The 24574-nt window shown below is 44.3% G+C and overlaps 1 protein-coding gene across 2 annotated transcripts; it reads left to right on the top strand.

Annotated features, from left to right (window-relative positions):
* Positions 1-798: 798 nt before the first annotated feature.
* LOC122554177 (zinc finger protein Gfi-1) lies at positions 799-20800 on the top strand. 2 transcript variants are annotated; one of them, XM_043698807.2, is made up of 7 exons: positions 799-915; positions 4451-4669; positions 5426-5623; positions 6349-6719; positions 10720-10857; positions 14913-15078; positions 19219-20800. In XM_043698807.2, the coding sequence occupies exons 2-7, from the start codon at positions 4555-4557 to the stop codon at positions 19395-19397; spliced, it is 1167 nt and encodes a 388-aa protein (XP_043554742.2). In that variant the 5' UTR covers positions 799-915; positions 4451-4554; the 3' UTR covers positions 19398-20800. The 2 variants fall into 2 exon arrangements, with proteins under 2 accessions (XP_043554742.2, XP_087846582.1); XM_087990456.1 differs by lacking the exon at positions 799-915 and adding an exon at positions 5190-5290 and having other exon boundaries at positions 4541-4669.
* The last annotated feature ends 3774 nt before the right edge of the window (positions 20801-24574 follow it).

Raw genomic sequence — 24574 nt, 5'->3', positions numbered from 1 at the left:
ACACTCATACACACGCACACATTCATGCACTCATACACACACTCTCCCACACTCATACACATACACTTACATACTCACACTCATATACATACGCACTCATAAACACACATACTCATACACATAGATACACTCATACACACACTCCCACACACTCAAACACACACTCATGCACACACTCAAACACACACTCATACACTCAAACACACACACTCATAAACACTCACACTCATACATCCCGACACACACACACACTCATACACACTTAAATACAATACACAATGCTCTCACAAACTTTGAACACTTAAACACACTTATATACACTTATACACACACTCTCACATATATACTCTCTCTCTCTCTCTCACACACACACGCACCAAAACTTTGGAGGTGGGAATTGGTTGGAAATGGTCAGCCACCCATGTGGATTCTCCGAAATGCAGTATGTTTGAATGAACTTCAGTCTGGAATATCTGCTGTTTTCTCGCTCTCTCTCTCTCTCTCTCAACCCATTGCATTTCTAAAACACAGGAAGTGCTTTTTGTGGTTGTCAGAGCAAAACTGTTGGGAGTTACACAAAGCTGATCAGTTCCCACTTCACATGGCTTCGACCCTCCAAGGAACTATTCGGATTGCCTGGGATGATGCAGACGCCAAAGACTGATCCCATCGCCCAGGTCTTGAGGAGTTCCGCGCTCGGCCACACTTTACAGAGTCTCCGGCACTGAGAGAGGCGCCTGGCTCCGGACTGAGCTCTCAGCCACCGCCACCTCCACCCCCCCCCCCCCCCCCCCCACCCCCCCCCAACCCCCCCACCCCCCCCCAACCCCCCCTCCACCTCCCCAGCGTCTCTCTCCCTCTCTCACACACACACTCCGTCTGTATCACCCCAGGACCCACCGCCAGGGAGAGCCGGTAAGAAATAGTTCTGTTTTCATCAACATTTCCAATCGTGGGAACCACGATGTTGTGTCAAGGCTCTGTCTTGAATCAAGACTTGAGGAAATTTTGAGTGAATGCGGTTCTGAGCTCGGCCTACACGCTCCTTCACATTTCTATAAGGGTTTGGTCTGAGTCCAAATCTCCTGATGGTGGGGTTGGGGGCGGGGGGAGGGGGTGGAAGTGGGGAAGGTCTTCCTAAACCCCACACAGGTTACTGCAGATCTGATGTTCCGCACCGGCGTGTCTATACTGGTCCCCTCTCCCCTACCCCCTCCCTGAGTGTTTTAGGGACAAGGGTAGCCGTCTCTTCATGGTGTGAAGACTTGTCAGTGTGAGATTTGTCAGCTTCGACTTGCTGCTGTTTCAAATCGCCCCAGTTTTCTGCTTCCTGTTTACTCTCTTGAGCCTGGATGTTTATAGAGCCTCGGAAATCAGAACTTGGGTATTTTCAATCAGTGCAAATGAAACGAGTTCAAGAGAGGGTGCTCGAATTCAGCGAAGATAATTCGGTGGAGTGAAAACGAACTCCCCCATGAACGAGCCGGTCTCCCAGCCGGCGCTACCTCCCGGTGTGTGCTGGGCGGGTTAGCTGCGGGAGACCGGGCTCTCTGTATCGATCTGCCCAGACACAGATGGACCCGCGTGTACTTTCTCCCACGTTTATCGGCCGTGTTTTAACACAAAAGCCTTCACACGCGGGTGACCTTGACTAGTTCAGGAACGGGAGACGGGCGGAATGATTCAGGGAGCTGCTGGTTTCAAATGTTTCACCTGCTGTAGCCGATAAATTGGAGGCAGGACACTGTTATAGACAAGGGAACGCTCGACACAGTGCGATGTCTCTTGTTTGGCTTCATCGTCAAAAATTCCTCCAGCCCAGCGAGAAGCCAGTTTCCCCCAGTCAGGCATTCTCACTGGCCCTGGGTCCATGCTCGTCAATACTCAGAATGATACCTAGACTTCAACCAGGTTTTAGTTTGACACTTCATGGGGAACACTGTTTAAAAAAAAAGTTGACAGCTCTATATTTGGTTTCAGTTTTTAAAATGCGTTTGCTGGAAACATGAAACAGAGAAATTGCTTGAGGAACTTAGCAGATCTGGCAGCGTCGGTGGAGAGAGAAACACATCGTTTCGAGTCTGGTGTGACTTCTTCCCGAAACGCGAACTCTGTTTCGCCCTCCACAGGTGTTGCCAGATCTGCTGAGTTTCTCCAGCAAATCTCTGTGTTTGATTCTGTGTTTAGCTCACAGAGAGTCATGCACGCGGAAACAGACTCTGGCTGGGGCTGGCCCCTGGTGATCTGTGGTCCCAGCTTTTTCTGCAGTGGGATCAGGGGGAAATAGCGGCTGCAGTCAGACAGACTTACACCGCTGAATAACAGTGAGAACATCAAATCAAAGTTGCAGTCGTGAGCATGCGAGAACCTTAACAAAGCAATATCGTGCCACCCTCGGCCAGATCAAACGCAGCCCGATGTAAAGCGTAGCAACTATGTCAACAACTTCATGAAATGTGCTTTGATTTTTTTTTCTCTCTCACTCCACATTGGGAAACTTGGCAGGCGCTCCAGCTTGGGTTATTATGTATTCCAAAAGACAGGTGTAGATAAATCTCAATTCCCCACCGTCTGATTGCAGGAGTTCCCTCGTCTCATGAATGTTTTTTTCATCCGTATTAACCGCACCAACTTTCAGTATCTTGCACAACTTGCAGGCGTGGGTTTCAAATAGCAAAGTTTTTTCCCCCCCCACCATCCAATCGGTCGACGAACTGCAACATAAAGCTCTGAGGTGAAACGACAAAAAAAACATGCAAAGGCGTTTATCGACAGCTCAAACTATCAGAATCTCGAGCCTGGATATAACAGAGACCGATATTAAACAGAAGTGTTTGATGATATTTCACTAATAGGGCTGGTGGAACGTCCGCCTATTATAAAACGCAATAACCATGGGCTAATAATGCTAAAATAATTAAAATTGTACATGTTTCTGGTTCATTGGAATTTGATTTTGTGTCACAAATGTCTAATGAAGCAAGTTCTCTCAGTCTCCTGGTCAATATTTAGCCCTGAATCAACATCAACAGATTGGTCACTGTTGTTTGTGACAGCTTGCTGTATTGGAACTGGCTGCCTCTTTCCTACATTAACAACAAGTGACTACATTTCGAAGATAGGCCAGTGACTGTAAAGCACTCTGAGGCGCCCTGAGGCCGCGACGGGTGCTATACAAATGAAAGTCGTTTTGAAAATCTTTTTATTCATTTGAAAAGTTAGTGAGAAATAAGATGCAAAACGAACCCGAAAGTTGGATACTTGTTCCAATGTAATGAATGATGGGGAAGTTAGCCTGGGCCATGAAAGTCACAATTAAAGTCCACTTCATCCAACTCCATGTCACTGATCTAGCGAAGCTTCAGAGACCCGGTTCCCCCATTCCGCCTCTTCCATGTGGCCAGGGTGAGCCGGTCTGTTTGATCCTCCATTCTGCACAACAGCTCCAACTCACCATACCATAGGATACAGCGAGAGCCCGGAGGTTGCCTGAAACTTAAAGCACTTCCAACAACTCAGAAAACATTTTGTTGTTATTGCTCTGACATAGCCTGAAGATCTAATTAAAAAAAGATTGGCTCCATTGAAATTTGAATCAAAGGACAAAAGCAAATTACTGCAGATGCTGGAATCTGAAACCAAAAGGGAAAATGCTGGAAAACCTCAGCAGGTCTGGCAGCATCTGTAAGGAGAGAAAATACCTCCCTATTCCTCCCTTTTTTTTGGCTTTGACAAAGGGTTAGTTAGACTCGAAACGTCAGCTCTTTTCTCCTTACAGATGCTGCCAGACCTGCTGAGATTTTCCAGCATTTTCTCTTTTGAAATTTGAATCAAGATTAGGCGAAGCAAACACTTCGTGAACAGTTCACATCAAGTTATTTAAGTTTTGATTATTCGGTGATCAGAATGAGATAGCCACCGACATATCTGGCAATATTTAACATCATTCGTCCATTATTAGTGTCTGCACAAGAGAACAGAGGAGGTAAATACATTTGGTTTTAACAAACCTGCGAGTTTTCAAGTGATTTGGCAGTTTGAAACAACTCTGCTGAATGCAAGCTGTGGGACTGGCGTTTTGCATCAGCTTTAGCAGGATCTCGATTGCAGAGCCAGTCAGAATGATTGTGTTGATGGAGTATTGTGTAACCGAGTGGAATAATAGTGTCACTTAAGCCGGGTGCTGTCAGTTTGATTTCCCAGTGGGTGAAAGAGAGATTTGAAGTGAGTAAGTATGGGGGGGGGGGGGGGGGGGGGTGGCACAGTCCTGTCCAATCAGATTGCTGGGATTTGGGTTGCCACCTGGCAGGACAACACCTGGTAAACGGCGAGGCTGTCTGCGCCTGCGCCGAGCCGGTCCCACCTTCCACCTCCCCCCCCCCCCCACCCCACAAGCCCTCCCAGTCTATAACAGCCTATATCTAACCAATGATAATGTACACTCTCACAGAGCTCAAATCGGAGGCTCCTCTCAGAAGAGGAGAAGATTGAATCGCTACCGGGACTGATTTTCCTCCAAAGCCCCAGAGCAGCCGCATTCCCTGAGGCTGCGAGATGCCACGGTCATTCCTGGTGAAAAGCAAGAAAGCGCACAGTTACCACCAGCACCGAGACATCGAGGATGTCTACAGCAACAAGCTGGAGAATATCCTGGCGGATATCTGCACAGGTAACTGGACACAGGGTGAAGCCGGAAGATCACATCCCAATTGCTGGGCTGCTGTCCCTATTCGCTCTTTTCCGGTTCGCTCGAACCTTTTCGAAGGGTCATTTGTCTCAATTCGCCAGTGAATTGTAAAATTCGCCAGTGAATTGTAAAATTCGCCAGTGAATTGTAAAACGCGGGGTTGAATATGACATTTTTTTAACAATTTGCTCGAGTATCCGACCTGTCAATGAAGCCGGGGACAAGCCGCCCTAGTTATTATCTATCACGATGTGGCTTTTAATATCTGTTAGAGATTCCCAGCTTGTCTGCTCCAGACTACAGTATCATATTTTCACTGGGCGATTCGTTCTGTTTTGGAGAACACTGCTCGTTAACGAAAGTTGTGATTTGTTTTGGTGATGATCTAATAATTGTTATCTTGAATCTGTAATTTTAACTGGGGAGGACTTCAGATATTTTTAAAATGATATGATGAGACTCTTGTCGTATGTTCATTGTTTAATTTTTCGTTATTACTTAGACATGTAAAACAGAAGCTGTAACCTGTAAATTTCAAATTGGATGTCGTTTATTGTCGGGAGCAGGATAAAATGACACTGTTGGCGGATCTCTCCAGTTTCCGTTAGTATTAGAGACGGACTAATGAAAATGTGATGACAGCAAAATGATTTCTCTCGCCAATTCTATTTAATCAGCTCCACTTACTCTCTCCCCCCCCCCCCCCCCCCCTCTCCACCCCCTCTAATGTGATCCCAGAGAGCAGGATATCGGAAGATGCTACCTACTGCCCAGATGGAGCTTGTGTGGATTCCAAGGGGGAAAGATCGCCGACACACCAGCTGGTTTACACGGCTGACGTTCCCGAGTCTCCGGCCAGTTGCGAGAGCAATAACTGCGGCAGAGCCCCCGAGTATGAGAACTTCTGGAGACCCCCTTCTCCATCCGCATCTCCAGGTAAATACCTGCGTGGCCGCCCCTTCTCCGGGTCTGAAACTGGAAAGATCACTGTGTTAGCTGGAACGGTGCAAGGCAGTTGGAAACCAAATCGGAATTAAGCCGGCATCAGCCACGGGACTTATTTGAGGGTGGATTTTTATTATTCTTTTTAAACAAATTGATAGATATATACTGCGGATGATGCAAATCTGAACTAAACAGAGAAACTCGGAAGAAAGGACACTCGGTCCGAAACATTAGCTTTGATTTCTCTCCACAGATGCTGCCAGACCTGCCGAGCTTTTCCAGCAATTTCTGTTTTTGTTTTCAAAGCAACTCAACATGTCTGGCGGCATCTGCAGAGAGAAACAAGATATTTGTTTCGGGTCCGTTTGTAATTCTTTAACAGAATGCTGTCTCAAATCCATTGAAATGTTGGTTATAAAACAGCTCACCATGTTGCTAACCAGCCGGGGATTGCTTTCCCAAAACTGAACTGCTAGTGGACAGACACTTTCTGTTGTGTGCCTCTTAACGAAGCCTTCTTTTTCGTCAATTGTTGACTAACAGTAAAGTTAAACGTTAAAATTCGATGTTATAATGAATAGAATTCTGAATGGTTTAATATCTCCGGCAAGATAACGCATGTTCCCATTTTTGCGCATCGTAATTATTCCGTTTAAAAGTATTATTTAAATTGTCATCGGGAATTATTTAATTTCTTTGCTTTTATTTTCGTTTAGTCTCTGAAAAGTCTCTTTCCCCCTCTATGGAGGAGAGTCACTCATTTACAATGACTTTCAAACAGTACGGATGGAATAATTACACAGGTTCTGACTTGAAATACCTGGTGCAGAACTTCCGCCCCCAGGCTCTGGAACGGAACTCCGCTGTGGGGCTCTACGGTGAACGGAACTCCGGCCCTGGTGTCTACAGTGAGCTCGGCCCCTCCCCTGGCCTGTACGGCGAGCTCAGTAGCACTGCTCCCAGTTTGTACAGCGAGCGCAGCCACAGCTTTCACGAGAAAAGAACCGAAATTAAAGCCGAGTCCGAGCTTCTGTACAACCGGCTCCTCCTAAATAATGCCTCTTACAAATGCATCAAGTGCAGCAAGGTATGATCAATTTCCCAGCCCACTGGCTCCTTTCGCAAGCCCCCAGTAACACTGAAGTCCGCTCCCATTTCTCTAAGGGCTCTCCATCCGTCTATTTTGCCCGTCGTCCATGGGTCACCTATCTGGGAGAGATTCTGGATCAGTGGTGCTGGAAGAGCACAGCAATTCAGGCAGCATCCGAGGACAGGCAAAATCGACGTTTCGGGCAAAAGGGCTTTTGCCCGAAACGTCGATTTCGAAGTTCCTTGGCTGCTGCCTGAACTGCAGTGCTCTTCCAGCACCACTAATCCAGAATCTGATTTCCAGCATCTGCAGTCATTGTTTTTACCTATCTGGGAGAGATGTTCGGAAACATTTCTGCACACGAGAGGGTGGTAGGAGTTTGGAACTCTCTTCCACAAACTGCAGGTGATGCTGCATTCGTTGTGAATTTGCAGTCAGAGGTATTTTTGATAAGTAAAGGTAAAAGGGATAGGACCAAAGGCAGGCATAGGGACTTAGTCCACAGATTAGCCATGATTACATTAAATGGTGGAACAGACTCCAGGGGCTGAATGGCCTACTCCTGTGTACTCCCAGTTAGAGTTCCGCCTTCACTGGTATTACTGGGAGCATGGAGATCTGCAATCTTGCTAAGAGGAGAAAGTGAGGTCTGCAGATGCTGGAGATCAAAGTTGAAACTTTATTGCTGGAACAGCACAGCAGGTCAGGCAGCATCCAGGGAACAGGAGATTCGAATGATTCCTGAAGAAGGGCATGTGCCCGAAACGTCGAATCTCCTGTTCCCTGGACGCTGCCTGACCTGCTGTGCTGTTCCAGCAATAAAGTTTCAATCTTGCTAAGAGACAGGAACAGAAACACACTGCCCCTCCAGCTTCAATGGGCCCTTTAATGTGTTCCTCTGTGTAGTTTACCGAGCAAAAATATCTCTCAGCCACAGAGGACGATGTGGTCTAGTCTCCATTCCCTCCCCGTAGCAATAACGTGGAACTGAGTGTGAAGCAGCATTTGACACTCACTGTCTCTCTCGGTCCGTCCACGTCAAGAAGCGTTTAATGTGCGGTTCTTATCATGTGATGTCAATAACTCTGAAAACCACCAACGTCATGATACGTCGAGGCAGATGTAAGGATTACAGCCCCAAGCAGGGAATATGTCTCACTGCCAAATCCCATCAGATCCAGTTATTTGTCCTTGTCTGGTCCATGCCAGCATTTATTAGGAGATAGTGAGGATGCAGGTGCTGGAGATCAGAGCTGAAAAATGTGTTGCTGGAAAAACGCAGCAGGTCAAGCAGCATCCAAGGAGCAGGGGAATCGACGTTTCGGGCATAAGCCCTTCTTCAGGAAGCCATTCTTCAGCCATTCCTGAAGAAGGGCTTATACCCGAAACGTTGATTTTCCTGCTCCTTGGATGCTGCCTGACCTGCTGCGCTTTTCCAGCAACACATTTTTCAGCATTTATTACCCAATCCTAAATGTCCTTGACCTGAGTAGCTGGCTGAGCATTTTTAAAAAATATTCGCTTGTGAGATCTGGGCGCCAGCATTTATTGCCCGTCCTCAGTTGTTGTTGTAAACGTGGTGGGTGATCTGCTTTCTTGAACTACTGCAAACCATGTGCTGTGGCAGACCCACAGGGTAGGAGGTCTGTTACAGACTGATTTTCTACTCTCTATTTCAGGTATTAAATTGAAATGCAATTGATGACTTACATTCTGAAATTCGTTGGACGTCATGTTCTCCTCTCTAACCTTCCAGTCAGCTTGTGGTTGTGCGTGGGGTGGGAAATGGACATATTGCAGAACTTCCACAATTATGCCGAACATACTGGCAATGGACGAATTAGACCGAAGGGTTTGTTACGGTCCTGCTATGCCCTGCGCTGTCAGCAGTTGTTATGTTCTCGGAACTAACGTTTCAGTAATTTTCTGATGAAAATCACAGCGAACACATTTAATATAGGGCTAGATTGTAACTAGTTGATGCTGGCTGTGGCCAGAAATAGCGATGAAAAATTAAAATGCAAGTGGACCAGAAGGAAGACTCCAATTGGAGATTACAGACTGTACAGTAGCATGGTGGTGACATCACAGTGTTGGTAACCCATAGGCCAGGGAACATTAGTGAACCCAGTATTACATACTACATGTTCCATCACATCACAATCCCCTGAGAGGTATTCTTGGAATCAACCTGGTCAGAGATGTTATTACGCACCTCAAGCAGGTGGGAGTTGAACCCGGGTCTCTTGGTTCAGAGGTAGGGACAGTACCGCTGTACCACAAAAATCCCCACATTCCCTTGGCAAGTAACTTGATATTATTTGATATCCCCTCATTTTTCTCTTTGCTTGCTATATTCCTGTTCAGCAATAAACGATCTCACATCAGTAACTCCAGTCTGTTAATAAAACCTTGGTGTCTTTACCAACAGCAAAACCAACATTATCCCGGTGGAGAGCATAACATGATCCACATCTGAATTCGCCTAGTTCTGTCGTAAACGACATGTCAATTTATTTGCCCATTTAATTCCGCCTTTTGAACGCTTTAGTTCTAATTTTGTAAAGTTAAAAGTCCCACAACACCACGTTATAGTCCAACAGGTTTATTTGGGACACTAGCTTTCGGAGCGTTGTTCCTTCATCAGGTGGTTGTGGAGTATAAGATGGTAGGACACAGAATTTATAGCAACAGTTTACAGTGTGATATAACTGAAATTATATTTTGTAAAATACAACTTTTCAGAAAGAAAAAGATTGTTTGTTAAGTCTCTCCTCTTTTAGAATGGGCATGTTGATTTCAGTTCTTTCATATGTAAATTCCAGAACTTTCTTAAAGTTACATTCTCAAGTGAACTTTAACAATAGGTGTCATGTTGGCCCAAATAATGCATTGAAGGTGTGAGGTGCCCTGTGTGAGGCTGTCTGTGCCCCAATGTTCAGATTGATTCTAATCTAAAGATTTACAGAATCTTACACGGATTCATGAAGTTTTTGAGCAAAATAAAATGTAACCCTGCAAGTACAAATTCACCCCACCAGCTTATATAATTTCAGTTACATCACACTGTAAACTTTTGCTATAAATTCTGTGTCCTACGATTTTATACTCCACAACCGCCTGATGAAAGAGCAGAGCTCCGAAAGCCAGTGCTTCCAAATAAGCCTGTTGGACTATAACCTGGTGTTGTGGGACTTTTAACTTTGTACACCCCAGTCCAACACCGGCACTTTTAAATCATAATTTTATAAACCATTTTGATGGACCCCAAAGTATTACCCGGGTGCGCTGAAAATACTGAAATAAATACAAAACCCGTCAAAGACACTGAGCAAGGCAGGGTGAATGTGTGTTTGTGGGCTGTAGTGGGGGTTGGAGGGTTAAATAGTTCAGATCAATGACCTTTCTCAGGTCAATTTCTGATGAAAGCTTCATCAACAACCGTTGGTAGCAAAAGATGATTCACAAGCACCAAATCTCCCATTAACATCATCAGCCCGTTTACCCAGAGTCGTACAACCCTTCCTGTATCGTGCTATGTAAAATAACGATGCTCCAGCACTGTGGCTGTAACAGATTTTGATTAGCTCCCCTGCATCAGGAAGATTAATTTACAGGTAAAATTCTGAACAGCTTTTCAGAAAGAAGCCCACATGTGGGACCAAGTCTGCGTAGATGTCCCTCAATTGCACCAAAAAAAATTCAAATTTACACAATTTTATATTAAAATCCTCAAACACAACTGATCAATTCTTAATTACACACCAGGTGAAATGTTTCTAGTTATCAGCTATTGTTAATGAATGATATTGTCCCTTTCCTCCAGTAAGTTATTCCAAATATTTTCTAAATTAATGTGTTTTTGGACTGATTTTTATTCAGTCGATGCCCAGCGAGGAGGGGGGCCCTGATCACTATTATATTTCAAAGACGCTGGTTTTGCCTGGATCTCTGTTTGAAAGATGCTGCTAACCCTCTGTTCCTATCTCTGTGTCAGGTGTTCTCCACTCCCCACGGTCTCGAAGTCCACGTCCGGCGGTCTCACAGCGGCACCCGCCCCTTCGCCTGTGACAGCTGTGGCAAAACATTCGGCCATGCGGTCAGTCTGGAACAGCACAAGGCCGTGCACTCCCAGGTAAAGGGGGTACCCGCCGGCTGGAACTGCAGGCTAAACCAGCGCGTGACTTGTAACCCTGTCATTTATAAGGAACACCCCAATAAAAGGACGTTCTGTGTATTCGAAGCAACCAAATCAGTTTATATATTTTACCAAGAACCCATGGCTGAGTACTAATGCAACAGTATTTAGTTGCAATGGTAAACATAATGGTATGAACTGGAGGTGGAAGGAGATTCGATCATAACTTTCAATGGAGAATCGCGTGTAGACCTGAAATGAAAAAGAAATTGCAGGGCACATAGGAAAAACAGGCGAGGGGCAGTGTGGAATTAATTGGATAGCCCTTTCAAAGAACTGGCAGAGACACAATGGACCGAATAGATTCGTCTGTAGCGATTCAGTTAGATCTTGCAGTTAAAGGCATTTTGAATAATGGCATAGTTGAGCATTTCTCCCAGTTATTTTCCAATATCACAATTTTACAAATTAACCTTAAAATCGTTATTTTAGGATATAATCTAGAATATGTCAGCAACTTGTAAAACTGCAATATGATTACGAAGAGTTAACGCAAGTTAAAACAAAAAAAAATCATCGTCGACAAATCTATTAAGAGCTCAGAGCAGAACTAACGCCAGTGGATGTGCTTTAGTACATTTGGATTTTCAAAATGTATTTGGTCTGATACCACAGAAGAGGTTATACAATATTAGGGTTCATGAGATTTACAATGATATATTAATATGGATGAAGGATTATTTAACAGCCAGAAACCAGAGTTGGAATACATGGGTCATTTTCAGGATAGCCGGGTGTAACTATTGGAAAGCTACAATTGCCAGCGACTAGGTCTCAGCCATTTACGAGGAGAAAGTGAGGACTGCAGATGCTGGAGTTTTCATCAGAGCTGAAAATTTGTTGCTGGTAAAGTGCAGCAGGTCAGGCAGCATCCAAGGAGCAGGAGAATCGACGTTTCGGGCATGAGCCCTTCTTCAGGAATGAGGAAAGTGTGCCAAGCAGGCTAAGATAAAAGGTAGGGAGGAGGGACTTGGGGGGAGGGGCATTGGAAATGCGATAGGTGGAAGGAGGTTAAGGTGAAGGTGATAGGCCGCAGTGGGGGTGGGGGCGGAGAGGTCAGGAAGAAGATTGCAGGTGAGGAAGGTGGTGCTGAGTTCGAGGGTTGGGACTGAGACAAGGTGGGGGGAGGGGAAATGAGGAAACTGGAGAAATCTGAGTTCATCCCTTGTGGTTGGAGAGTTCCTAAGTGGAAGATGAGGTGCTCTTCATCCAGCCATCATGTTGCTATGGTCTGGTGATGGAGGAGTCCAAGGACCTGCATGTCCTTGGTGGAGTGGGAGGGGGAGTTGAAGTGTTGAGCCATGGGGTGGTTGGGTTGGTTGGTCCGGGTGTCCTAGAGGTGTTCTCTGAAACATTCCACAAGTAGGCGGCCTGTCTCCCCATATAGAGGAGGCCACATCGGGTGCAGCGGATGCAGTAAATGATGTGTGTGGAGGTGCAGGTGAATTTGTGGTGGATATGGAAGGATCCCTTGGGGCCTTGGAGGGAAGTAAGGATGGAGGTGTGAGCGCAAGTTTTGCATTTCTTGCGGTTGCAGGGGAAGGTGCCGGGAGTGGAGGTTGGGTTGGTGGGTGGTGTGGACCTGACAAGGGAGTCACGGAGGGAGTGGTCTTTTTGGAACACTGATAGGGGAGGGGAGGGAAATATATCCCTGGTGGTGGGGTCCGTTTGGAGGTGGCAGAAATGATGACGGATGATACGATGTATATGGAGGTTGGTGGGGTGGTAGGTGAGGACCACCAGGACAGAACCCCACTGGAACCGAATCAACACGGACATTTACTATAAACCGACCGACTCCCACAGCTACCTAGACTACACCTCCTCCCACCCTGTCCCCTGTAAAAACGCCATCCCATATTCCCAATTCCTTCGTCTCCGCCGCATCTGCTCCCAGGAAGACCTGCTCCGATACCATACAACCCAGATGGCCTTCTTCTTCAAAGACCGCAATTTCCCCCCAGACGTGATCGACGATGCTCTCCACCGCATCTCCTCCACTTCCCGCTCTTCCGCCCTTGAGCCCCGCCCCTCCAATCGCCACCAGGACAGAACTCCACTGGTCCTCACCTACCATCCCACCAACCTCCATATTCATCGTATCATCCGTCATCATTTCCGCCAACCAACCAACCCAACCACCCCGTGGCTCAACACTTCAACTCCCCCTCCCACTCCACCAAGGACATGCAGGTCCTTGGACTCCTCCATCACCAGACCATAGCAACATGACGGCTGGATGAAGAGCACCTCATCTTCCACCTAGGAACCCTCCAACCACAAGGGATGAACTCAGATTTCGCCAGTTTCCTCATTTCCCCTCCTCCCACCCTGTCTCAGTCCCAACCCTCGAACTGAGCACCACCTTCCTAACCTGCAATCTTCTTCCTGACCTCTCCGCCCCCACCCCCACTGCGGCCTATCACCCTCACCTTAACCTCCTTCCACCTATCGCATTTCCAACGCCCCTCCCCCAAGTCCCTCCTCCCTACCTTTTATCTTAGCCTGCTTGGCACACTTTCCTCATTTCTGAAGAAGGGCTCATGCCCGAAACGTCGATTCTCCTGCTCCTTGGATGCTGCCTGACCTGTGTGCTTTTCCAGCAACACATTTTCAGCTCAGCCATTTACGATCAATATCAATAACTTAGATGAAGGGCCAAATGTATTTTTTTTCAAGTTTTCTGATTATACAAAGCTGAGCGTGAGGGTAAGGTATGAAGAGATTGCAAATAGATATAGATTGATCAACTCAGTGTATAAGAAGGTAGCAGATAGAATGGAATGTGGGAAAGTATGAAATTATCCACTTCATTCTGAAGAATGAAAAAGCAGATTCATTTACTGAAGCAAGAGATTTTTAAATGTGGTATTCAAATGGAGTTGGGTTTATCATATATGAATGAGGGAAAGTTAACATGTCAACACAGCAAGCAATTCAGAATATTCCACCTTTCTTATAGAGTAGGGTATTGGAGAAAGTCTTGCTGTTGTTTATAGAGCTTTGCTGAAATTGTGCTTGGAGTACTGTACACATTTGATTTCTTACTTAAGGAGGGATGGATTGACTTAAAGTAGGGGCATTAAAAGTTCACAAGACTGATTTCTGGAACCAGAAGCTTGTCCCATGAAGAGAGATTGAGTAGAACAGGCACATATATCTAGACATTAGAAGAATGAGAGGTGATCGCATTGAAACGTATAATTCTTAGAGAGTCTAATTGGGTAGATGCTGAGACTCTTTTTCTTGGTTGGAAAAATTCCAGATGGGTTATAGTTTCAGAATAAGCTGTCTACCACTTAGGACTGAAATGAGGAGAGGTTCCTTCTTTCATTGGTTTGTGAATCTGGTATTTCCTATTTTTAAGACTGTGGCAGATCCATCCATGTGTTTATTTAAACCTGAAATGGATAAACACAAAGGGTTATCATGATAAGGCACAAAAATTAAGCTAAACTAGCGCAGTGCTTCCTTTTTCCTGGTGTTGCTCCTTTTAATGTGACTCTAGAGTAGAGAAGGGAGGGAAACTTCAATTGCTGAGAATTGCAGGGTTGTTGCAGGAGGGAGTCGGATGAGAGAGCTAGTTTTATTGCAGTAGCAATGGAGCCTCAAAGATCTTCCATTGTTCCATACCTTCCAATGGAAAGAAAAATGAGAACTGAAAGGAACTTATTTGTTGTTACTATTCCTTCTCAGTTCCAACACAATTGTCACAACCTCAGATTTTGAGATCCAAATCTCCACTCCCCTCCATTTGGAACGCTCCGGTGGAGACACTTAGCTGTGATTTGATTGAATGGGCCAACTCCTGCTTTATATCTTATATTCTAACTGTTTAGAACTTAGAAATTTTCTTCCTAAATTAAAGTTGTAACTGTACCCTTAATCAGCTATCACTTAAACATATATTGTACAATATATATCTTTTTCAGAGTGACAAAGTGAAACATTATTTTTTTAATTCCATATTGCACTTTTATTTGTTTCATTAGGAAAGGAGCTTTGACTGCAAGATCTGTGGTAAAACTTTTAAAAGGTCTTCTACATTGTCCACACACTTGTTGATTCACTCAGACACAAGACCTTACCCCTGTCAGTACTGTGGAAAGAGATTTCACCAGAAGTCAGACATGAAAAAGCATACCTTCATTCACACAGGTGAGGAGGAGCTGAAAACTCTGTGGAAGTATACAAAAATCTGTGTATGCAGTGAATATGAAGGAAACTAGTAACTTTCTTATCAGTCTGGACATTCAATTCACATTCACCTTCTTCAGAATGGTTCTGACTTGATGCTCTCTTTTCAGATAGAGACAGAAATAGGTGATTCAATACTAGCCTGTTCTGCAATATAATTGGACCATTGTTCGCCTGTCCCCCACCACATTGGTTCCTTATCCTTGCCTAAAAATAATTAAATGGATATTTGAAATTTTCAAATCATCTCTGGTCTTAGCTGCTTTTTTGAGACAAAGACAGCTCCATGCTTCCATGCGTACAAGGTAAAGTACCATTGGAAATACAGGTCTGGCAGCATCAGTGGAGAGAGAAACAGAAGGTTTCAGTTCTGATGAACACTCCTTGACCTCATTCATGGGATGTAGGCATTGCTGGCAAGAGCTGCATTTGTTGCCCATCTTTGTATCGAGTGTCTAGTCAGGCCATTTCATCGGGCTGTTCAGAGTTAACCACATTGCTATGGGTCACATAAAGACCAAACTAATTAAGGGCATCAGATGTTCCTCTCTGGAGGGTATTAGTAAAACAGCTGAGCTTTTATTACAATCAACTGTTGTTGAATAGAAATTAAGAACAGAAGTAGACCTTTCAGCCTTTGGGCCTGCTCCACCATTCAATAGGATGATCATCCAACTCAGTGCCCAGTTCCCATTTGCTCCCCTATACCTTTTGATCCCTTTAGCCCAAAGAACTATGTCCACTTCCTTCTTATAAAGATTCAATGTTTTGGCCTGAACTGCTTTTTGTGGCAGAGAATTCCACAAGCCCTCTTGGTGAAGAATCTTTTTCTCATCTCATACCTTATACCTTTGTATGATTACATAGTGTTCAACACTAATAATTAGCTTTATGTTTATTATAAGCAGTGTTCCCCGCGCCCCCGCATATACAGAATATTAGTCTGGATCTCTAGATTGCGAGCCTGATGACATCGCTACCCAGCACCTTCCTGAGGAGTGAACCCACGCTCTTTCTCTCTTCACAGACGCTGCTTAGCCTGCTGAATATTTACATCGTTGCATACAGAAGCTTTGCGTGAAGAAGCCTTTCGAGTGTTTGATTTTGAAACTAGCATTCACTAAAGTCCAATTTCCCGTCTGGCTGTTGTGTGCGATCCATTCTCCCTAGTTTGCACTGCAACCCAATGCCAGTGCAATATTGCATCTCTTTTGTGAACAATGCCTGATGAAAGAAACGGCATTTGGCAATGATTTCATCAATGGCATCTGTTTAATAATTTAATCGTGGCAATCCAATCAGTGTAGTTTAATATGATCCGTCCGCTGTTTGTTCAGAGCGGCTCTGCTGTAAGATGAATACATGATATTATTAGCCTGGCCTTGATTTCACCACCAGCGAAAATGACAGGTGAATCACACTTTGACCGTGGTGGGCTGAGCTAGTTTCTCAAATCGCCTGCCATGTCTGGGTTGAGGCGACAACAGCAGGCTGTACATAAAACACGGCAACCGAGGGAAAGGAGCTGGATTTCCATTAAACAACACGGTTGGAAATGTCTGTCAGGAGCTTGCGTGGGCTGTTGGTACAACCTGCAGCCAGTCATTTCTCACAGTTCACTCAATGATATATCCTCCTAAAATAAAACTGGGAACGTGCACTCTGTTTCTCTCCGCACGGATGCTGCCAGACCTGCTGAGATTCTCCAGTATCTGTTAAGATTTCTAGCATCTGCAATATTGTATCTAAACAAATGATAAAGGGCAACGAATGGGGATCAGTAGTGACAGGATTTTAAGTGTTGGAGTGAGGGGACTGTTTAGCAAGAAATATAATAACTTTATAGGGAAGGTCATAGCTAATGTGTTCTGTGGAAAGGTGAATGGATCCGAAACGTTAACTCTGATTTCTCTCCACAGATGCTGCCAGACCTGCTGAGCTTTTCCAGCAACTTATGGTTTTGTTGCCAATGTAAAACGTGCAATGGTCGAGTTAGTCTGTTTCGGAATAAACGCATGGTTTTTTAAAAAAAATTCACAAACATAGAGAATGTTGGTGAAACGCAGTAGGTCTCAGCAGTTAATGTTTCGATTCTGTGGGAGAATAGGTCGTACGAGGATAGGTTGAGAGTGCTCGGCCTTTTCTCATTGGAACGGCGAAGGATGAGGGGTGACTTGATAGAGGTTTATAAGATGATCAAAGGAATAGATAGAGTAAACAGTCAGAGACTTTTCCCCCGGGTACAACAGAGTGTTACAAGGGGACATAAATTTAAGGTAACGGGTGGAAGGTATAGGGGGGATGTCAGGGGTAAGTTCTTTACCCAGAGAGTGGTGGGGGCATGGAATGCGCTGCCTGTGGGAGTGGTAGAGTCAGAATCATTGGCGACCTTTAAGCGGCAATTGGATAGGTACATGGATGGGTGCTTAAGCTAGGACAAATGTTCGGCACAACATCGTGGGCCGAAGGGCCTGTTCTGTGCTGTATTGTTCTATGTTCTATGTTCTAATAAGACTCTTATTCAGTTCTGGACTGGGAACGTGAACTCTATTTCTCTCCGCACGGATGCTGCCAGACCTGCTGAGTTTCTCCAGTATCTATTAAGATTTCTAGCATCTGCAGTATTGTATCTTTATGGTCAGTCCGCTCAAAGTAAACATTCAGGTCAGGCGGCGAAGCTCGAGCAGCTCGCTGTCAATGTTGTCCTATTTAGCTAAAGTTCTGTCCTGACCAGACTACAGAGGGGAAGGTGATCACGTACTCCCTGCGCTATTTTTGCACGAATTCTGCACTATTTAAGCCAGAACGAGACCACTTTCAGACCACACTGATCTTTATTTTTGTGAGTTTGCACCGTATTTTCCTCACTGTAGCATGCAGGATGGTGCTGGTCTCACACAAGAAATCCAGCCCTCACTGGGTCTAGATTAGAGTGGTGCTGGAAAAGCACAGCAGGTCAGGCAGCATCCGAGGAGCAGGAAAATCGACGTTTCGGGCAAAGGCCGGACTCATTCCTGATTGAAGGGCTTTTGCCCGAAACGTCGACTCTCCTGCTCCTCAGATGCTGCCTGACCTGCTCTGCTTTTACAGCACCACTCTAATCTTGACTCTGATCTCCAGCATCTGCAGTCCTCACTTTCGCCCATGGTTACCTGGGGTTCACTTACACCGAGGAAAACTTACTCTGCAGCAACTTGCTCGAAAAATCGAAAAAACCTGAAAACAAAAAAACCCAAAAATAATCCTGTGTTTAATGGGTTTCAGATTAACGTTTCACATCCTTTCTTTTCGTTTAAGTAATTTCAATGGCAGATCACTCTTTCCTCTTACTGGGTCATGCATTATTCAACCTTTCTATCCAGTACATTGGATATGTTGTACCCACCTTCAACGGGGTTTCTATTGTATAGCCAATAAAATTCAAACAAGGTGGACCGCGTTGTGTGGGGAAAGGGTCATCAAATGCACAACGTGGAACGAGATTGTGTTAAGCTGCCTTTTAATTTCGCTATGCAAGAGTTTGTTTCGTTTAAAGAAGTGCTTAGATTTCTAACGATTAACTAAATGTATGGAGACCTATCAATGCGCTTAAAGGCAAAATACTACGGACGCTGGAACTCAAATAAACACAGAGAATGCTGGAGGAATAGTTCTGAAAAGTCTTCCTGTCTCTCCAAAGATGCTGCCAGACCTGCTGAGTTTCTCCAGCACTTTCAGTGGTTGAGATATATGTGGCTGGCTCTATGTTCAAGACTGATTTCCCCCTATGAATCATATCACTGATCTAAAAAATATATTTCTATAAATAAGGGGAAACGTTAATCCGTGCATGTTGGGGAAAGCCCTGCGATTCTGAAGTAATGTTGCACCAGAAGTGCAAAGATGTGCAGATTAGTTGGATTGGCCGTGCTAAATCACCCACAATGTCTAGGGATGTGTAGGGTTGACCATGGGGAATGCGGGGTTACAGGGGTAGGCTGGGGGCGTTTGGGTCGAGATGGGATACTCTTTGCAGGGTCGATGTGGACTCGATGGGCTGAATGGCCTGTAGGGATTCTGTGATTCTAATGGATTTCCTCTGTTTCCCCCCCTCCCCCCCAGGTGAGAAGCCACACAAATGCCAGGTGTGTGGCAAAGCTTTCAGTCAGAGCTCGAACCTGATCACACACAGTCGCAAACACACTGGCTTCAAGCCCTTCGGCTGTGACCTGTGCGGCAAAGGGTTCCAGAGGAAGGTGGATCTCCGAAGGCACCGGGAGACCCAGCACGATTTGAAATAGGCGGCGGGTAAACGGTGGAGAGGAAGGATCGTTGTAGTGAGGCAGGTAGCAGCTCCTCAGCCCGGCCGAGATGACCCACAGCGTGTTCATGTGCTCAGTGCAGGCTGGAGATTGGAGTAGGGGCAAACTGAGGACCAGATGGACTTCTCCGTGTGTTCGAGGCGTTGTCTCTTGTTTTATAAACACTTCAGGCAGCTCAAGGCTAATCTTACATCGCCTCGGTAAATCTTACATAGTCCCGTTCCCAATTTAACGTTCTTAAACAAAAAAAATCCCGTTCGACACACGTTAAAAGCTGAAATGTGTGAATTCACGAAATTAATTGTTCAAACCGTCATCTCCTTTATGGAAGAAAAGGAGCGAGAGAAGTTATTTTATAAATCAATTTGTAATTCATGACAAAATTGACTCGGCTTAATGCCTGGGTGATATGGTGTGTTTATTGATAGACCATACAAATGGGCGCGTTTCAGTCGCTTGTTTGCTGATGGTAAAAATCCCAACCCTGTAAAGCAAAACTCTTACAATTTGACTCCCTGTCAGAGGCAATAAAATCAGAACTGGACCCCGTCCCCCCAGCCACCAGGTCTCTTACAACCTAAAGACAAAGCCTCATCAAATCCAACACCGCAGTTACTATTGTCTCTCAATGGTTGTCCTTTCTCAGGAGATGAAAATGACAGAGCTCAACTCAATTGATGTTCGAGAGGGGACATGGAATGAAACAGGTTATTGGGATAAACCTTTCTCCCGCTCCCTAAGAATGTATTTTTGTGTCTTGTTCGTGAGCGAATGGTGGGGTCCAATGGGGAGGTGGTAACAAGGCAAGATTTCATTCAACATTCATGCGTTGACACAAGGTTAAAATTGGGCCCTGCTCCTCGGATGCTGCCTGAACTGCTGTGCGCTTCCATCATCACTAATCCAGAATCTGATGTCCAGCATCTGCAGTCATTGTTTTTACCTCTTAAAATTGGGCCCGTCCGTTATAGTGTCAGAAACGTAGGTTTTAACGATGAATACAGAACGAGAGGACGCTTCATTGTCTTTCTGTAGGCGAAGATCCTTAAATTGTACAAAGTGTACTGAGGGACAGGGTTGGTGTAGCGGCCAGACCCTGGGCGGTGTTATAAGTTTACGGATAGCAATCGGATGCAGGTTAGACACAGATTGATGCCTGTTCAACCGCTCCCCCTCCCCGCCCCCCATGAGTGAACAGAATAAAACGTGAGCGAAGCTGGTTATTTTCTGAGTGCGAGTACCAAATGGTCGGACGCTCAAACTATATTTCAATGTTTGTATTTTCCTGTGCAAACTTCAATGAGAGTGTGCTATTATAATCTATTCGAATTTATTTATTCACAAAACCAAACTATGAAATAAATCGAAACATTTTGGTAAAATTTGTAGTCTTCTATTTGTAACTGTTGCCTTTCAAAACACACTCAATTTTCCCATGCAAGAACCAAGTGGATTTTAATAGGAAACATTTAGGATTGTTGAGAAATTATTGGTAAATTGTTTTTGGTTTTATTTTATAATCAAAAAGGGCATCGAATGAATGACCCATTGCAATCAATTCACGAGGCACATCAATGCACGTTTTAAACTTTTCAATTGTCTGGTAACAAGCCAACATTCTACAACTAACAGGGGGTGCTATCGACGCTGATCATCTTGCGAAATTTGAAGATTATAAATATATTTCTTAACGTGGTCACTGGAGCCCTATTAAAAATGCATTATGCATATAACATGTCACATTATTGATGAGCTAGAGGTCGTACCTTTTGTATGCTGGAGTAAGAATACACTGTGTAAGAGGAGAAGTTGAGCACACCTTTGTTGAGGTTTTTAAATTTTTAATAACACCTCTAGCTAGCCATTTGGTGAGTCAGAACTCAATGAACCAAAGTGGAAACGCAGGACTCTTTCATGGAAAGACAAACCTTTCAGCCGGTTTAGAGATACTTTCAGTTTGTCAGTGTTGATTAAATTACATATCAAGTGTGCACGGATATCAGGATTCAGACATTTAAAGTGAATTTCGTTTGATTGATTTCTTAATTTCACGCAGGCGTCGAAAACTCTGACGTAACCATGTGGCACAGGAGAATGTTCCCTTACTCGAGTCATTTCATATGTAGCGGTAGCTAAGGCCTGTTTGTAACTTTGAAGTCCAAAGTAACAAGCTACTTAATAAAACAGCTCACGCAGAATACAGCCCCTAAATCAGATCAAGCAGCATATATTTAACACACTGTGTGCCTGAGGCAATAACCTAATTGCGCCGCCCAATGTGTATCTTCATATCTTAAATTTCTCCTTCATACAATATTTCCAAACCCCACGCGCGCCACATCTGGTACAAATCAAATATTTAAACTCAGTTGTTCTGTGAATCGAATATTTACCCATCGAACTGCCCAAGCGGCAATAAACCTGAGAGAGCCACGTCCACTTTCATTTCAATACTAAAGTCTATTTCATTGCAAATACATTCTTGCGTTTATATGCCGTTTATCAGTTCTCCCAGAGACATGTTTGTGGGCTAGACAACAGAGACACACTTTGAAGTGAGTGACTGTTGTTACGGAGGAAAAGTAATTCAAAGATTAAAATATTTGTTACATTTCTGTGTGTTGCGGTGTGTTGTAATACAATGTGTAATTTTTCGCAATCTAGAATTACAGTTTAATGTAGTCTGTTCAATGTAACACATTGCTCCTGATTTGGAAAGGATTATAAAATTACTGCATTCGTTTGGACATTTCTTCTTGAGTTCCTATTTTTCTTCAAGCCGAGTGGCAAGAAAATGATGCTAACTTAAGAGTTATAATGACGGTTGGAAAGGCTTTGAATGAGGCGATTTTTTTTGTGCCTGAACGTAATGCTTTAATCGGGCTCCGGCTTGTTTCTGTCAAAATGTGGTATCAAGCGACCCTTAACTCAGGACCTTCCTTCAGTCACATTATTACAGCACAACAAAGAAAAACTCAACTGCTTAGCATCACAATAAATCTAAGGCCAAATCAAAAACATTGAAAATAAAATGCATATAACAGATACATATATACAACAGATCAAATAACAATCGGAATCTCTAATCTACGCAAAACTCTTCAGGAGGTTATGGTTAGATTTCAGAGCTGAATGAAAATCCCTTAATGATTTTGCATTGAACTATTATATAATTAGTGTGGCAGACAAATCTCTGGCCAGGGTTCGAATTCTGCCATGGCAGATGGTGGAATTTGAATTCAACAAATATCTGGAATTAATAGCCTAATGATGACCATGAATCCATTGTTGGTTGCGAGGAAAAAAACATCTGGTTTACTAATGTCCTTCAGGAAACTGTCATCCTTACCTAGTCTGGTCTACGTGTGACCCCAGACTCACAGAAATGTGGTTGACTCTCAACAATTAGGGGTGGGCAATAAATGCTGGCCTAGTCAGCAATGCCCTCATCCTGTGGATGAATAAAAAAAGACTGTTCCCGTACTTTGAACGATCCATGTCTTCTCAAACATAAAATGTCACACACATCCATCACTGAGGCTCTCACTCACTTCCTGAGTGATAACAAATTGACATCAAAAGACATTGTAAATGTTTTTGAATCTATTCATGGCTTTGTCTATCTTTAACAAATCTGCAGCAGTGCTTTATTCTTTAACTTTGAAAGCTAACAATTCTGGATATGGCTAATTTCCCTGCAGCCCTCTCCCACCCCATGCAGACCGCTTGGAGGCATTGACAGTCTCAGCTTGCCTACTATTGGGAAAATCCTTCATTCAAACATGAGTTGGCAATGTCACTTAAAAAAACAAAGATCACAGGTTGTCTGTTGCGGGAGTGGAAAATAATATCCCGGAAGTTTGATGTTGTTTAATAGCTATCCCTCAATGCACCATGGGTGGTTTCAGCTATGTTCAAGGCATTGTCTAAATGAAAGTTCTACTTGTTGATGCAGCAGGGTTACTGTCCCCACACTGAGACTGAAGTGCTGTTGTTTGGGTGGAAGAGAAGAAGCTTTACTCTGCCTCTCGATAGCTTGCTCAGGAATCTTCGATTCTTGACATTTGATGCTGAACAAGAAGAGTCCCATTCCTTTGCAATAATATTCTCCTCCCTTGATGAACTTAACTTAAAACATTACAAAGAACCCAGAACCCAAGTCTGCTCCTCAGTGGGCGTTGAATCAACTAATGATAGTCAGCAGACCAGAAGACCTCGAGCGCTCGACATGTAGTTCAATTGCTTTAGAAACCAAAAGAACTGCGGATGCCGTAAATCAGAAACAAAAACAGAAATCGCTGCAAAATTTCAGCAGATCTGACACATCTGTGGAGAGAAAGCAGAGTTTCCTCGGAACTCCCGAAATGTTAACTCTGATTTCTCTCCACAGATGCTGCCAGATCTGTTGAGCTTTCCCAGTCATTTCTGTTTTTGTGTCAATAACTTTAGAGCATGGTTTCGGCCTTCTATGTTTCTTCCCACACCCTGCACCCAGTGCTGTTATGATATTGGTAGCGCTTAGCACAGTTAACCATTCCCATGTACTCCGAGGTCCATGATCATATTATATGGGTTGCATTCAGCACAGCTGACCCATTTTCTCATCGTTACCTCTTATCATTTCTTTTTCAGCTTTACCTTGGTCCTGGCCTCTTCTCTATAATCTTCTTACTTACCTATTCTTTTCATCTCTCTCTGTCTCTCTCTTGGACTCCATCTCCACCTATCTGTTCTCTTTTCCCCTTTTGGAGGAAGGTGTAGGTTGCCTCATTAGCAACTTTGCAGATGACACTAAGATTGGTGGAGTACAGATAGTGAAGGGGACTGTCAGAGAATAGGGCAGAATATAGACAGATTGGAGAGTTGGGCAGAGAAATGGCAGATGGAATTCAATCCAGACAAATGTGAGGTGATGCATTTTGGAAGATGCAATTTCAGAGGGAACTATACAGTAAATGGAAAAGTCCTGGAAAAAATTGATGTACAGAAGGATCTGGGTGCTCAGGTCCATTGTTCCCTGAAGGTGGCAACGCATGTCAGTAGAGTGGTCAAGAAGGCATACAGCATGCTTTCCTTCATTGGACGGGGTATTGAGTACAAGAGTTGGCAGGTCATGTTACAATTATATAAGTCTTTGGTTTGGCCACTTTTGGAAT

Source organism: Chiloscyllium plagiosum, unplaced genomic scaffold, assembly GCF_037043375.1.
Source record: "Chiloscyllium plagiosum isolate Xiang-an unplaced genomic scaffold, Cpla_swu_hap1 HiC_scaffold_9, whole genome shotgun sequence".
Lineage (NCBI taxonomy): Eukaryota > Metazoa > Chordata > Chondrichthyes > Orectolobiformes > Hemiscylliidae > Chiloscyllium > Chiloscyllium plagiosum.
Note: the sequence above shows the minus strand (reverse complement) of the source record. Positions and strands in the feature narration are given on the sequence as shown.

Coding starts and splice junctions, on each gene's coding strand:
- LOC122554177 (XM_043698807.2), top strand. CDS start 4,555: ATGCCACGGTCATTCCTGGTGAAAAGCAAGAAAGCGCACAGTTACCAC. Junction 4,670..5,425: donor CCTGGCGGATATCTGCACAG/GTAACTGGACAC, acceptor ATGTGATCCCAG/AGAGCAGGATATCGGAAGAT. Junction 15,079..19,218: donor GCATACCTTCATTCACACAG/GTGAGGAGGAGC, acceptor CCTCCCCCCCAG/GTGAGAAGCCACACAAATGC.